Source organism: Phocoena sinus, chromosome 20, assembly GCF_008692025.1.
Source record: "Phocoena sinus isolate mPhoSin1 chromosome 20, mPhoSin1.pri, whole genome shotgun sequence".
NCBI classification, from domain to species: Eukaryota; Metazoa; Chordata; class Mammalia; order Artiodactyla; family Phocoenidae; genus Phocoena; species Phocoena sinus.
This window is the reverse complement of record NC_045782.1, coordinates 12696322-12713333: the sequence shown is the minus strand read 5'-3', so window position 1 is coordinate 12713333 and position 17012 is coordinate 12696322. Positions and strand designations below refer to the sequence as shown.

The 17012-nt window shown below is 49.1% G+C and overlaps 1 protein-coding gene across 4 annotated transcripts in view; it reads right to left on the bottom strand.

Annotated features, from left to right (window-relative positions):
- The window catches only part of SMG6 (SMG6 nonsense mediated mRNA decay factor), a 234875-nt gene that overhangs the window by 114721 nt on the left and 103142 nt on the right, over positions 1-17012 (bottom strand). For 3 of the 4 annotated variants that reach the window (XM_032615690.1, XM_032615689.1, XM_032615691.1), the window contains 2 exons: positions 13248-13416; positions 963-1164 (listed from right to left, as the gene is read on the bottom strand). In XM_032615690.1, coding sequence (XP_032471581.1) covers positions 963-1164; positions 13248-13416 — 371 coding nt within the window. The remainder of the gene's footprint in view (positions 1-962; positions 1165-13247; positions 13417-17012) is intronic. The other variant, XM_032615692.1, reaches the window with a different exon arrangement.

Below are 17012 nucleotides of genomic sequence, written 5' to 3'. Positions count from 1 at the left end.
CATATTTGTAGTTTATGCTTAGAATTTAGTTTTTACTATCTGACATTTAAAAAAACAAAAAACAACTACCTACACCTCTATACATACTTCATCTAGGTCAAAAGACTTCCTTCTGAGAAGCCACTCGTGGACTCTCCACCAAAGGGCTCTCCCCTAGGGGGTGTGATGCTAACAACTCCACAGAGGGGTCAGTCACTGAGTTCCCCTGCTCAGCACAGGAGACCCTGCTCCCAGGGTCTGTGGGCACGACTTCCCCAGCCCAGCAACCGCTGCACAGGAGTGTGAGGCAGAATGGACTGCTCTCCTCTCCACACCTGGCCACAGACCCAACTGTTAAGCAGAGACTACGAGTTCCACAGTCCCCACCAGGGCAACAGGCAATGGGCTTTGTTTTCTATAAACAGACAGACGAGGAAAAAGTTCAGGTTAAAACACAGTCCTCGGAGGAAGAAAAATAGAAACCAGGCAGCGGGGAATGCTTCATACTCCTAAAAGCTTTTTTTGTAAGTTAACACATGGTGTCTGCTTCTCTCTAGTCACCTATTTATCACTCTCCTCCTCAGAGAAGGGAAAAAGCCCTGGCTGTTTTCCTAGTGCAGAGTTTTGTGGCTGGGGGGAAGGATGAAAGGGGGGAGGAAGGAGGGTGCTTTAAGCATGATGCAAACCATTTGGAGCTGAGTGAGAGCACTGCCAACACAAGCTGCACTATTTAAACAAGTGAGGAAATGATCGTATATACAACATGCCAGTGAGCGCACACACACACCAAAGGAAGTCGAGAGGGCTTTTTTTTTCAGGACGCAGAGCTGGATGTCAGCGGCTAAAAGGTCGATATTTTCCCTTAACACCCTTCTCAATGACTTAATCATGTTCCGTTTGCACAGAAAACTTCCCAAGAATAAAAAGGTCTGGAGAATTAAGAGGAGGGGTGAATGGGGAGGGATGTTTGGCCTGGGGCTGACCTTATCCGAGGTTTTCTCCACGTAGCAGGGGTCCTGAGGGGCAGCCAGCAAGGGTACAAAGCCCGAGAGAAGCCGATCCTCTTCCAGGATAAGGAGGGTGAGGTCATCGTCCGGGTCCTTGTACAGTGGCACCTCAGACTGATTCACTGCAGTCAGTATGTTACAGAAATCAGCCAGCATCGACCAGACATCCACAGCAACCCTGTGAGAAAGATGGTAAGAAAAGAAGAGCAGCTCTAAAGAGGGACCAGTTAAAGTATTCTAAGCACTTGTGGGCAGGGAGGTACTCGTGGCACTTGCTGTCTACGGCTGGCATCTGTCAGGAAATCTAACCCCAAACGCTAGGATACAAAATTGCGCCCGTGGCAGTAATCTGGTGGGTGTGTGTCCATCTATGCAAAGTTGAAATTGATTAGGGGGCGTTTTTAATCCTAACCAGAAAGGAAAAAGAACTTAAGAGAATCAGTTGCCTAATGCAGGTCCTGTCACCTTTCCAGACAGTGTGCCTGAGACACTTATTCAAACACTCAAGACAACCAGTGCCTGAGGCAGCTCCCAGAATTCCCCTACTCCTGTCCAGCCAAGTATATGCCACACAGACAGCAACACAGTGCCAATCTCCCCTCTTCCCACACAGCCAGAGGGGCCAGTTACACCAGGCAAAGAGTCATGTGGTTATTACCTCCCACCCCAGTCCCCTACAATGCTTTAGAAATCTCTTCCTACATATAAGTAGGAAAACAATCAAACACACCAATCAAACACACCCACCAAAAACCACATTCCTGGCCTGCCAAGATTTTCCCAGGAGGGTAAAGCTTCCCATGCATTTCAGCCGACAAACCAGTATCAGTGCTGTCTTGGCCATCCCTCTCCCTCACCTGTGGAAGGTTAGCTATAGGGTGACCAACTGTTCTGGTTTGCCTGGGATTTGTCCCAATTTTAGCACCCAAAGTCGCATGTCACCAGAAACCCCTCAGTCCTGGGAAAACTGGGATGGCTGCTCACTCCTAATTGCACATCACCGAGTCCTGGTTCAACCTAACAAATCTTGAAAAATCCAAAGTCTAGCTCTCCCCATTTCAAACTCCAGGGCAGAATTAGAAAAAGAAGGTTCATTTCTCTGTCACCATCATTTGTCAAAAATCTACTGTGGTTCATATCCCTGCTTTGATGGGTGCTAACGATCCTGAAGAGCTTTCGTTTTTGTCTGCACAGGACGCACGCAGCTCAAATAGCCAAACTGCAGTCAGATCCAGGGCTTGCCAAATCTATAGGCCCTGGGCTGTACAAGACTTGGCTCCCTTTTCCAGAAGACTACCTTAACCAGGGACTCTGGAACAGGGAGTGCCCTATGGATGCTAAGCTGTACTCTAAAAGGAGTGAGCTGCATGGAAGAACAAAGAAAAGCTTTACAATTAGGCTCAAGAGGTGGAGCGGCAAGAGGCAAGAAGCAAAGAGAGCTACAAGAGCGAGCTACATCCTGGAATCTTCCCAGAGGAGTTACTGCGCATGAGCCAACTCTGCTAGGGAGGGGCCTCAGACCCAAGCAACGTGTTTCTCCTGGAGACTGGGAGCCTTTGGGAGGTGGCAGAGAAGAGGGCATTCAAGGGACATGGCACTGAAGGTGATGCTGGGGGAGAAAGTGCGATAGAGGTGTGGGGACTCCTTGACTGGCTCCAGGTGGAAGGAGGCTGCACTGGTTTATTTACTGTGATCACTGCACTAGGAAAAGGCAATGAAATGAAACATCTTGTTTTCAAGAGTGTCCTGGGAACCAGGCGGAACACAGCTCCATTAATCATACAACGGCACATAATCAACACACATGTACTGCACAAGTAACTCGCCTCACAGGCTTTGCCCAGGAAAAAGAACATGTTTGGGAAGAATCACCGGAGGGACAAGAGTTTTCTAAAGCCTCTCTCTGCACAGACACCGACAACCAGGCTCATTCACAAAGCTCCATCTTTTGGCTCGGCTGAGTTTGGCTGTCAGAAATGTTTAAATATGGAAAAAAATAAACAGTTGCAACACGTTTTAGTGCAGAGATCTGCCTGAGCCCCTTTGTGATGTAATGGGAAACGCAGCATTCAGGCTACCAGCTGTAGAATAAACAGAACTTCGAGGGTTAAAAGGAACTGAACTTTCCACGACCCCATCTGCAGAGAAGAAAATAATAAGAGGAATGATGCACTGCCCCACAGCTCTGATAGTTTATCCTCCAGTCCCGGCTGCAGAGACAAGCACCGGATGTGATAGGGCTGCTCAGGGCCGCCTCCGAGGTTAGCGCTGCCCATGGGAGACGCACAGGGAGGCTCTTCCAGCTCCCCGCTTCCTCCCCCAGTGCCCTGCTGGCCACTTGAGCCCACTGCCTGAGTCTGATCCCACAGCGCTGGTGAGCTCTGGCCAACAGGCACTGCTCGGCTGCAGAGCAGCAATTTGGAAAATAAACAGGAAAGACGACAGTGAGAAGGAAGAAGGTGAAAAGTCTCCCAGCTGAATTCTTGGCTTGGGGGCCTTGGTTGGTGCTGTGCAGGTCAAGGCTGCTTCAGGACGTAGAGGGGGTGGGGGGTGAGGGCAGCAGCATCTCCAGCCGGGGAGAGGCAGCAGAAAATTACCCACGGCTGCCACAATGGGAGGCCCCACACCCCTCTCTCATCCTCCCACCCCTACCATCTTGGATCCAAGACGAAGGAATATGTGGTACCATGTGGTTCTCATTACCATGCTCCCTGTCCCCTAAGGCTCAGATAAACCAAAACTGACTCCTCCCAGCGGCTGCTGGCCACTACTAGGGACCCCTGCCCACATCTGCCTTTTGCCCATTACCACCCACCTTGTGCCAAAACCTTAAGACTCACTGCAAAAATGAAGCGGATGACTGTTCCTACCCTAGTATTGATTTGTAAGATAGCAGCTGATGCCAAAAGACATAGGAAGTATCCTGAGTTCCCAACTCAGAACTGTAAAGTGGCCCAAGGGCCAAGCTAGACTGAGCAGGACCAAGGGAATACACAAAATGCTCTGATGAAGGGTCATTTCTGCCCTGATCCCGTCAGACTGGTGTGTGATTCTGAGTGGCCACTTTCTTCTGGTATTGCAGTGGGACGGCCCCCGATCACTTCACATATCATCAGTTCTCTCCTCTCTCACTGAGCACCACGAACATGAACACAGCTGACTGGGCACCCATGGACCATACGGTGACCCCCACAGAGGGTGGGGCAGAGGGGAGTGTCAGGAAACTAAGACTAAAAGGAAGAGGTACTCTGAAAACCTAGGTGAGATGTCTGAACTCAGAAGTTAAGATATTTGCAGAAGTATGAGGTGATTCCTGGAACCTGGGCAACATCACCTCAGCTTACCCCGATCAGGCCTCTGGGCTGAGAGGTCAATTCCACGGGTGAACACAGGGTTTCCTGTCTGAGAAGGGGAAAAGTTCGCCTTTTCCTGCTCTAGTCCTCACCCCAGCTGGGAGTGCCTTCCAACCTTCACCCCAATCTAGTCCTTGGATTCTAAGGATTCAAGGTTGGCCTGGGCCAAGGAGCCCAAAGTCAAATTCTGGTGGCCGAGAGGAACTTTAAACAGCTCCCAATCTTCTAGAAATGCCTGGGAAATGACTCCCCAAAAGAGTTTTCAGACATTCTCAAGCCACCTTTGGTTCTAAATGGACCCTCTAGGGTGCTATAGGCTTGGGCAAGTCCCTCTGGCTTGTTGTGGTCCCAAGTCATACTTTGGGAAAGCTCCCAGAGTCCAAAAAAATCCCACCAAACAGACACAAGGCAGCCAGAGAACATGAAACTGCATCCAGTGAGTCTGTTCATGGCTCTCAGATGGTGGCAAGGGAGCCTCTCAAGCAGCTGTGATGTGACTAGTGAGCAAGGATCAGCAGTTGTAGGGTGACCCGGTGGCCCAACCCCACAGAACACACCACACACCAGGAAAGCAGACCTCTGGCTGGAGTCTGAACACCAGATCCTAGCCTGGGACAGACCAGCAGTGGCTAGTTATAGGTATGCACTCAGGACCAAGGCTCACCCACTTCCCCACAGACATGCATTCACTTACTCCACCAGGAAAGGAAAAGAATAAGAGTTAATTTACTTTTTATTGCCTCAGAATTCCAAGGTTTAATGTAGCTGTCAGTCTGAGCGCAGTGCAGCTGCCAGCCGATACAATGCAGCCCAGGCCAGCCCAGGTGACTAGGGAAACACATTTCACAGAAATGCACCAATATACACACTGCTGGCTGGTTGTTTGAGGGGATATTGACTTGGGGAATCAGATTAAACCTTCAGGCTGGGGTTAGTTCTGCAAACAGCATTAGAAAAGCAGCTTCAGTCCAAGGAACTGAGAAGTCCTGATCTCAGGTGGACCAGTGGGTTTCTGTGTTTCTACCATTTTGGAGTCTTCTCATATGATCTGTTACTCAACTACGTCATGCTCGGAAAGATTAAGGTGTGAGATATGCGAGGCAAGTTATACCACAACAACCTATGTCTTTCCTAGAACTCAGAAAGAAAGGCAGATCTGCCAGCTTTATAGGGAAAAGGTCAAGAATGAACTTTTCTGCAAACTCCATCCGAGGACGGGACTGAAGGAGGAAGACAGTTTGGAGAATGGAGTACTAAGGCCCGACCAGGGCTCAGGCCATCCTTCTGGCAAGTCTAAGGAGGACTGAGCCCTCACACACCCCTTCGTATTTTTACTGGGGGAACAGGCTGACTGGTGATTAATATCAAGTACAATGACCCCATGTTACAAGCCTGCAGGGGCCTGTGGAGGTGGCCATTTCCTGTGTAATACCAGCTTGTTTAAACACTAACATTCAAACTCCACAGCTGCAGAACAAACCCGGAAAGAGGTGAGTGAGAAGAAGTCCTGCATTGTGTTTTAGAGCTACGGAAGATCAGAGAAGTAGTACGGATGGGAAACGAGTTGGGTCTTTTGGTTTCTGGAGTGAGACGCTCTGGAAATACAGCTAAGATGGCATAGAAACTAGGCACAAAGAAACTGAAAAAGAGAAAGTCCATGAACTATAAACACAAAAGGGGAAAGGCAAAAGGCCACAGCAAGAGAAATATTCTTAAGATATGTAATATCCTCTTTTTAAAACCTGTTTGCCTATGGACCATCATAGTATAGCCCACAACTCTTCACGTGGGGTTCAATGGCCAACATGAGACCACTGTAGCCCTGGAGGACTTCCCACCCAACTGGACAAAACTGCAGGAAGTGAGCAGATAATAACAGAAATAGACCTGAATCCAACGAGTCTGGTAGAGTCAAAAGAACAGTACCTGGGTTTGAAATAGCTTAGTAAGCTCCTTGGAAAGCCAGGATGTCATGCCAACTCTGTTCTCAGTAGGCCGAGGATCTGGTTCTGGTATCGGGGCTAGGCAGCTCAACAGAATGGGGTAGAGACTGGGGGAGGGTAGGAGGAGAACTACGCAGCTCCCTCTGAGATTTAGGAACTACAGTGTATTTTCCAGATGCCACCATGATATAAACCGGAGACAAAGTTATCAGGGATCACTATTCTAGGAGTTAAGACACGGGCAGCAAGATACCATCCTCCAAGAATAATAGCTGCTTATTAGGTGACCGCTAAAAAATACAAGACTCAGTTAAAGAAGATCCTTTCTGCCTTCCTAATTTATACAAACAAGTCAACTTGGGCCCTTGGAAGAGTGCCCAACCTAAATTAATTCTGCCCAATAGGGCAAAATCAATCTGCAGCTCAGTCACCCTGCACTACCCGAAGAACACAAACTTCATGTTCTAAGCAGTGCAGCTGGAGCCCTATGGCCAACAACAGGTCACGGTAACCTTATTCCAGGATTTCTCAAGTACCTCTAACTGTGCCTCCCTCAACCTCTCTCTAGGTCAGTGCCTATTTGACTTCAGTTCTCCCAAGCTACACTCAGATGTATAGCCTCTGTCGCATCACCGTGGTGTGTTAAACCCATCAGCACTGTGTGTTTGGGAAAGAGCAGCCCCCAGGGGACCTTGACATCGCCACGGCATGAGTGGAGCCCTCGGCGGCCTCCCTGGTGCGGATTCTCACGGTTCCTGCCTCTCTAAATTTTTAGCTGTAACCACTCCAACACGTCTTCTTAGTTTAGCACACACTGGACCCAAATAACCTCAGCCCAGAGCTGGAAAGTACTCTCTCTGGGGTCAGCGGCTGTACCCTGCTGGGGTCAGACTGGAGCCTTGGGCCAACACCCCTTCCTCTCACAAGAAGTCCTGTGGGAGGAGTGGGGAGGGGACAGCGGCTCCTGCCGTGGGAGAGATCACGTGTGCCCCACACTCAGCACTTGGAGGAAGAGGAACCCCCTGGTGCCAGGCTATAGTGCTGACGCCCCAACCCGGAGCCAGGGAGACTGGGTGGGGAGCCAGGGTAGCAAAGGGGCTTCCCACAGTCACCACCACTTCCTTCAGGGAAGTGCTGATGGACTATTACTTAGTGACCTCCCAAAATGCCCTTCTGGGAAGACGTATTAAGCGTCCTTGAAGGGGTGCCGATTAGACTTGGGATTAGTTCTTATTTCAGAACTGCCCTATGAGGGCGAGTGAATGAGCTGCTTTTTAACTCAAGAATTTGTCTCGTCTACAGGGTCAACACGTGTAGGCTCCCTGCGGAAATGAGCTTACTGCATACTCCCTCCATATCCCCATGTCTCCCTATGTGACGGCACCTCAGAGGGCTCCCTACAAGCCCTTTCCAGCATGCTCTGTAGACTACACAAGACAAGCCATGGAAAAGCAGCAAGTCCAGGAATTTCTGGAGTTGTTTTTTTTTTTTTAAACAGTGCTCCAATCCAACAGTGTGATAAATGCATCCGAGCCACAATTAGGAAGATATATAGCATCAGAATGCGAAGGTCTGGGCAGCCTGGTGAAACGCGGGCTCTCCAGAGCCCCAGCTATGTTTCCCATTATGTAACCCTGGTCATGGGCAGACAGCCAGACTCCAAATGAAAAAGAGACTCTGGCTTGGCACCGGTTCTATTTTCCTATCCTCATTCGGGGTCAGCGCAGTGTCATACAGCTGCAGAGAAAGCTCTGGGGATTAAACCTGGGAAAGCCTCCAAGACCAGGACCTGGGTTCAAGTACCAGCTGAAAGCAATAAACCAACTGCCACAGCTGGGCTAGGTTTGGATGTTCTCAAAGTCCCCTGACTCTTTCACTTACTGAGAACTAGAGATCAAGATGAGGGAAGATTTGGCTTCAGCAGAGACTATGCAATGAGGTAGGTTGTCCCACTGCCCCAGCCTTGCCAAAGGTCCTGGGGTGCAAGGGGGCTACGCTTAGGCTCGTGGAAGCCTGTTGCTCTGCTCCTCTCCACCACCTGACATTCACAGCTTGCCTCATGCTCACTTGGTAAAGCGGGGAGTAGCTGCCCCTCCCCTCTAACAAGAGGCCTGGCACAGAAACTGTGCTCCCCACTCCACCCCCACCCCCATAAGTAGACGGCCCCTCCAAACACTGTGGTCTGTTCTAACCAGACCAAAGCACTCTACACTGCCTTTTACAGTGGCTCTAGGCAACTTTCCACACCCTGCTACAATCCTCTGTACCAAAATCTCCTGGGATATAAAGCCATCCTATTATGACTCCTAACAGATACAAATGGGAAGTCAACGTACTTCCGTGCTGACTCCAGCACACACACCTACTAAGTGCCACTGCTGCGGGAAGGCACAAACAGCCCTGAAATCCTGCCCTTGTCACTCTGCAGTGTCAGTGAAGTTCTGTCATCATCATTCTAAGTGGTCCATATGTGCCTAAGTGGCTACTGCCTAGGAAAAGTAAACTTGACCAGAAAGAAGAGGAATATGGGCAAAGGGGAGAGAACCAAGGAGACTACTGATGCGCTTTAGAATTCCCCTGAAAAAGTGGAAGTGCTTCGAAATGACTAACTGTGCAAGGACAGATGGTAACACAATGAAAGACAGAAAGAGAATGAAGGGAGCAAGATTAAACAAGGGTCCAAATGTGTCAAGGAGACAATTTGGGAGTAGGGAATTTTTGGAGGAGAAGCAAACTACAATGTAGGCTATCTGGTCACCTTAGCATAGGATCAGTGAGGAATCTGTCTTTGCAGAGAACAAATGTAGGCGAAGACCAATGAAAACATGCAAAGGAGAGGCATTAAGTGGAAGCCATTTCCTTCCTACTCTCTTGAGAGCATTCCTAAACCCTCCAAAATGAAGAGCAGCACAAGGACCTTAAGAGTGTCAGAGGGATGACTGTTCTGACATCTACAGAACTGTCTGGAGTATGTTATTCCCTACGGCCTTAAAAGAAAAGGCTCCACAGTATGGAATATCAGTGGGTATAAGATGTCACTCTGAAACCTACAGAAGAACCACCTACCGTACCTTGCCAATCTCTCAACCACAGTATTCACTCGGTGAGTGTTAGGCAGTTACATGAGAAACTAGAAAGAAGGGAGGTAGATTCTTATTCCACTTTCCACTGCTTGGATCTGAAGGCTATGAGGTGGGATGACCCTCAGTGGTGGTCAGACCAGGTTTGTTCTGTCCAACAGTGGCACCAGCCCTCAAACCACCATGCCTTGTGGTCAGGCCCCAGGATGGCAGAGCCCCTCCTTTATACTTAAACTTGCATTCCACAGACAACCAGCCGCTGATCCTGATTGCAAAGGGAGGCAGTGCAGAAGGGGACTCCATCTTCTACCACACTGACTTCTCTAGCCTAAACTGGACTCATCAAAAAGTAAGTTACAGCTACAGGAACTTGTTTACTAAGCAATCAGATTCAACGTATTATTTGGTCAGATTTGCTATCCTTGTGCAGAAAAGTCTGAAAAGACTAAGCAAATTTGATTCGAGTGTCCCAACCCCCTCTGCCTTTCTGTAGCCTTGGAGGTGAAGCCCAGCTGGCGATGGATGTAACTTGGACCACGTGCCCAGCTGCAGATTGAGCCCTTGCCCAAAGATGGGCAGCAGCTCGCATGAGCCGGCAATGGGCCATTTGCTCCAGCATCCACAGAGAAAACAGATTCAGCACCTCAAGCAAATGAAGCCCAGCACTTCCTGTGTGAGGTTTCCATTTCCTCAGCCAAACAAAAGCCAAAGGGAGCAGGAGAGGGAGGAGGGATAAAGGGAGACAGGTCGCAGAAGACAGTTAGCAGGCCTGATGGCCAGGATATGGGCAAACAGGGGCTGGGTGGACCATATCTAAGGTTGTGAGGTGGGGTGACCCAGAAGGCCCAAGCTCCAGGGACAGATGGTCTGCCTCCCCACCCCCCGAGAGGAAGGGAGGAACACTCCGTGACCCCTGCACATGCTCAGAAGCAGTGGCTTCAGATACTTGGAGAGCAGAGCCCTTCCTTGTCAGTTTCTTTCCAGAACTGCAAATTGCCTAGTCGGCATCTTAGATTAAGGGTCTGAACACTTTGAGGCTGTACATGTTAACTCTTCAGTGAACACTGCTGGCAAACAGCTGCCCCCTAGCCAGCAGATTGGTCTGTTCCTTTGTGTGTCCACAGCTTCCCAGCTCAAGCTCACCCCTGGCTCACGTGGCCTCAGCCTGGAGTGCATTTTGAAACCTAGAAGGGTTCACAGGAAAGATGCAAAGATTTGTTTGATGCTGTGAGCATCACTCACATGGTTACAGAGCTAGAGCTGCCTGGGGAGGGCAAGCTTAATGGTCAAGGGGTGCTTCCTGGGGTGAGGAGCACGGAAGAAATGGGACGAAGGAAATCCAGGAAAGAGTCAGACTATATAGTCCACACAGAAGGGTCTAACTGCTGGCCAGAAATCTCTGCTGCAGTCTTCCCTCTGTGGGTCACCCATGAGTCTGGGAGACTCACATGGCTGGTCCCCAGCCCAGAGAAGCACCCCTCCCCACTCCCTAGAAATGCCACTGGCACCATCCTAGGTATCCATCCTCCAACGTCCAGTATTTTCCCCCTCCCAGGGAAGAGCACTGGAGAAGAATGATGAGATGCTGGGTGTGGATGCTTGTTCCCAAACACACATATATACACCCAACACAGAGCCTGAAGGAGCCCTGAGTGCACTACACCTGCCAGAGACAATACAGCAGATGGGGGAGGGAGGAATGGAGGGAGGGGAGAAAGGGAGAAGGAAAAGTTAAACAGAGAGAAAGAGAGACAGAAACACCAAGGGAGAGACAGATAGGAAGAGAGAAAGAGTAAGTGAGAGGGAGGGAGAGAGATGGACAGTCAACAGAGTTGACCAGAAACAGGCACCTACGTGCACACACATTAGGACACTCTTACGCAAACACAAACACACACACAGTGACCCTAACGTACAGAAGAACAAGACACATAGGAACGTAGATATAGATGAGGAGCTGGCAAACTTCTTCTATAATGGGATAGAGAGTAAATAGTTCTGGCTCTGCAGACCATACGGTCTCTGTCACAACTACTCAACTCCACTGCTGCAGTGTGAAAGCAGCCATAGACAAAGTGTAAACAAACAAGCATGGCCGTGTTCCAATACAACTTTATGGACACTGAAATGGGACTTTCATGTACTTTTCACAAGTCATGAAGTCTTGCTCTTTTTATTTTATTTTTCCAACCATTTAAAAATGTAAACCATTCTGAGCACATGGGCCATAGCTTGCTGACCCCTGAAAGAGATACACAAACAGCAGAGAGACAAACAGAGTCAAGCAAAGAGGCAGGCAGGGACAAGCCAAGACAAGCTGATACAGGCAGGAGGGACAGGCAGAGGCAGGCAGGGAGACACAGGCGAGGCAGGTGGATACAGGCAGCCCCTGTATCCACATATACAGAAATCCCCTGCCCCCAACAGAGAGACCTAGACTGACACACAGAGACATACTCACAGACAAATATGGACACGGACACAGGCAGTCCTGGGCACAGACATTCAGGAACATATACAAACACTCCCACAGGACACAGCCACACGCAGAGAGACATGGACAGGACCGAAGTAGACATGGACTGACATGGCCCAAGAATCAGACATAGACATATATATGAACAAACAGACATGGAGACAGACACACAGTGAAAGAGATTCCTCACGGGGACACAGGAACCCTGTAAAGAGATCCACACACCAGGATAGACAGAGATGCAGACACAGATATGGACACAGCACATGGACCCACATACATAGACAGACATGGAAAGGCACATCAAAAGAGCCTTCGACAGGGCTTCCCTGGTGGCGCAGTGGTTGAGAGTCTGCCTGCCGATGCAGGGGACACGGGTTCGTGCCCCGGTCCGGGAGGATCCCACATGCCGCGGAGCGGCTGGGCCCATGAGCCATGGCCGCTGAGCCTACGCGTCCGGAGCCTGTGCTCCGCAACGGGAGAGGCCACAGCAGTGAGAGGCCCGCATACCGCAAAAAAAAAAAAAAAAAAAGAGCCTTCAATAGACAAATCCCCGGGGACGGACACACACACACACACACACACACACACACACACACACACACACACACTCAAACACACACAACCAGACACACATAGACAACCAGACCCAAACAGGCACACGCAGATCTACAACTCACACATCGCTACAAACACAAGAAACAGCCCTACCTGGCTGCACAGCAACGTGAATGTACCATGCCACTGACTGTATGCTTAAAAATGGTTAGGATGGCAAACTTTGCCACATATATATATATTTTACCACATGTCATATGGACAAACAGAAAGATCTACAGAGAAACACCCAGCAGACACACATACCCCCCAGACCAACACATCCCACATCAACACAAAGAGACAGGGAGAGGGGGCGGGATGTGCTGCGGGGACAGGGACGAAGTGAGTGGGAGAGAGGGGTGCACGCTCTCACCATTCCCCACATACTACAACGTCGTGAGAGGAAGGCAAGGAGACAGTGCGCAGGAGAGCACGAGAAGCAGCAAGAGCCTGAGAGATGCACAGAGATAGACTAAAAGGGAGAGAAAGAAACAGTCTCTCACACACACTGACTGACACCCACCCAGACTCAGCAGGCAGCTGCCGAGACGGCGAGTATGAACAGTACACAGTAAAAATTAGCAAGATCAAGGGGACGGAACGAAACAGAGCAAGCTATGGTGTGAGAGAAAGAGAGACTGAGAGGAGGAGCAACAGGCTGGAGAACAGGCAGAAACAACCCAATACGTCAGAGGACGAGGAGGGCGTCAGGGAAGGGGAAACCCCAAGTTCAAATGAAGAGGGAAGACAGACACAAGCGGGCTGCGGGATGGGGGCTGTGGGCACACGGGTGGGCAAGGCTGACTCACTGTGAGGGCAGATCCAGGGATGTGGGTGGAGGATTCCAGGTGTCTGGATAGCCGAGCATCCAGTCCGACCAGACTTTCACACTGGGGAGCAGTTCCTTCAGGTCGGGGACGAAGGAAGACACCTTGATGTCATCTTGATCCTCCTCCTCCTCAGGAGAGGACAGCTGAGCTGCAGAGGCAAAGGGTGAGAACTGGGCCTAGGCCTGCTGCGGCCCCCGAGTGAGGCCTGGGGCACTGGGTCGGCAGCAAGCTCTTAGGGAAGGGAGACCAAGTCCACAGGAGAGCTGGGCCCAGAAGCGAAGAACAAGTGCCAGCAACTGAGAGGATTCCGCAAAGCAGGACAAAGAGAGAACCAGGGCACTGGGTCCGCCCTGCAGACAGCTGTCTCTGCTCCACCTGTGGCCTGGCTGTAGCTGCTACCCTGGCCTCCAGCCCCTGCCCCCACCCACTTTTAGCCTTCCTCCAGCCCAGTGCTGAGATGGCACCAGGGTTCATGCCCAAACTGTACAACCTGAATTTGATGGTGAGGACGTATCAGAGAAACCCAAATTTTAGGGCGTTCTACAAAGTAAATCTCCTCTACACTTCAAAAATGTTAAGACCATGAAGGACAAAGGAAGACAGAAAAACCATTCCAGATTGCAGGAGACTGAAGAGACATGACATCTAAATGCAAAGTGGGATCTTGGAATGGATCCTAGACCAGAAAGAAACTTTCTTCTTCAAATTCTTTTTGGGACAACTGGTACAAACTCAATAAGGCCTGTAGATTCAATAATAGTACTGTATCAATGCTGGCTTCCTGATTGTGATAAGAGTACTGTGATATAAGAGAATGTCCTCATGACTAGGAAATACACAGTCGAGTATTTGGGGAGAAAAAGCTACCGTGTCCGTAACTTACAATCAAATGGTTCATAAAAAAAAAAATAACAGGGACTTCCCTGGTGGCACCGTGGTTAAGATTCCACCTGCCAATGCAGGGGACACGGGTTCGAGCCCTGGTCCGGGAAGATCCCACATGCCACGGAGCAACTAAGCCCATGTGCCACAACTACTGAGCCAGCCCTCCAGAGCCCATGAGCCACGACTACTGAGCCAGCCCTCCAGAGCCCGTGAGCCACAACTACTGAGCCTGCGTGCTGCAACTACTAAAGCCCACACACCTAGAGCCCGTGCTCTGCAATAAGAAGCCCGTGCACCACAACAAAGAGTAGCTCCTGTTCGCCACAACTAGAGCAAGCCCACGCACAGCAACAAAGATCCAACACAGCCAAAAATAAATAAATTTTAAAAATAAGTAACAATAACCATTAGGTATAGGTGTGTGTGTGTAGAAAGAGAGAGAACTTAAAGCAAATATGGTAAAATGTTATCAATTAGGGAATCTGGGTGAAGGGTATGTAAGAGAGCTGTTAGTATTACTCTTGCAACTCTTCTATAAATTTGAAACTGTTTCCAAATAGTTACCCCTACCGTCCCTCCAAAAAACAGGCAGTCCCGGAGGCTAGAGGCATTCACAAAAGCTGATGCGGGGTTCAAGACGGCAGAGTAGAAGGACGTGCACTCACGCCCTCTTGCAAGAGCACCGGAATCACAACTAACTGCTGAACAATCATCGACAGGAAGACACTGGAACTCACCAAAAAAGATGCCCCACATCCAAAGACAAAGGAGAAGCCACAACGAGACTGGTAGGAGGGGCGCAATCACAATAAAATCAAATCCCATAACTGCTGGGTGGGTGACTCACAGACTGGAGAACACTTATACCACAGAAGTCCACCCAGTGGAGTGAAGGTTCTGAGCCCATCAGGCTTCCCAACCTGGGGGTCTGGCAACAGGAGGAGGAATTCCTAGAGAATGAGATTTTGAAGGCTAGTGGGATTTGACTGCAGGACTTCGACAGGACTGGGGGAAACAGAGACTCCACGCTTGGAGGGCACACACAAAGTAGTGTGTGCATCGGGACCCAGGGGAAGGAGCAGTGACCCCACAGGAGACTGAACCAGACCTACCTGCTAGTGTTGGAGGATCTCCTGCAGAGGCGGGGGGTGGCTCACCGTGGGGAAAAGGACACTGGCAGCAGAAGTTCTTCTGGGAAGTACTCCTTGGTTGAGCCCTCCCAGAGTCTGCCATTAGCCCCACCAAAGAGTCGTTAGGCTCCAGTGCTGTCAAGCCAAACAACCAACAGGGAGGGAACCCAGCCCCACCCATCAGCAGACAAGCGGATTAAAGTTTTACTGAGCTCTGCCCACCAGAGCAACACCCAGCTCTACCCACCACCAGTCCCCCCCATCAGGAAGCTTGCACAAGCCTCTTAGATAGCCTCATCCAACAGAGGGCAGACAGCAGAAGCAAGAAGAACTACAATCCTGCAGCCTGTGGAAAACCACATTCATAGAAAGATAGACAAGATGAAAAGGCAGAGGGCTATGTACCAGATAAAGGAACAAGATAAAAGCCCAGAAAAACAACTACATGAAGTGGAGATGGGCAACCTTCCAGAAAAAGAATTCAGAATAATGACAGTGAAGATGGTCCAGGACCTCAGAAAAAGAATGGAGGCAAAGATCAAGAAGATGCAAGAAATGAAGACCTAGAAGAATTAAAGAACAAACAAACAGAGAGGAACAATACAATAACTGAAATGAAAAATACACCAGAAGGCATCAATAGCAGAATAACTGAGGCAGAAGAACGGATAAGTGACCTGGAAGACAGAATGGTGGAATTCACTGCTGCAGAACAGAATAAAGAAAACAGAATGAAAAGAAATGAAGACAGCCTAAGAGACCTCAGGGACAACATTAAATGTAACAACATTCACATTATAGGGGTCCCAGAAGGAGAAGAGGGAGAGAAAGGACCCGAGAAAATATTTGGAGAGATTATAGTCGAAAACTTCGCTAACATGGGAAAGGAAATAGCCACCCAAGTCCAGGAAGCACAGAGAGTCCCATACAGGATAAACCTAAGGAGAAACACGCCGAGACACATAGTAATCAAATTGGCAAAAAATAAAGACAAAGAAAAATTATTGAAAGCAACAAGGGAAAAACGACAAATAACACACAAGGGAACTCCCATAAGGTTAACAGCTGATTTCTCAGCAGAAACTCTACAAGCCAGAAGGGAGTGGCATGATATATTTAAAGTGATGAAAGGGAAGAACCTACAACCAAGATTACTCTACCTGGCAAGGATCTCATTCAGATTCAGTGGAGAAATCAAAAGCTTTACAGACAAGCAAAAGCTAAAAGAATTCAGCACCACCAAACCAGCTCTACAACAAATGCTAAAGGAACTTCTCTAAGCAGGAAACACAGAGAAGGAAAGGACCTACAAAAACAAATGCATAACAATTAAGAAAATGGTAATAGGAACATACATATTGATAATTACCTCAAACGTGAATGGATTAAATGCTCCAACCGAAAGACACAGGCTCGCTGAATGGACACAAAAACAAGACCCATATATATGCTGTCTACGAGAGACCCACTTCACACCTAGGGACATGAACAGACTGAAAGTGAGGGGATGGAAAAAGATATTCCGTGCAAATGGAAATCAAAAGAAAGCTGAAGTAGCAAGACTCGTATCAGATAAAATAGACTTTAAAATAAAGAATGTTACAAGAGACAAGAAGGACACTACATAATGATCAAGGGATCAATCCAAGAAGAAGATATAACAATTATAAAAATATATGCACCTAACATAGGAGCACCTCAATACATAAGGCAGCTGCTAACAGCTATA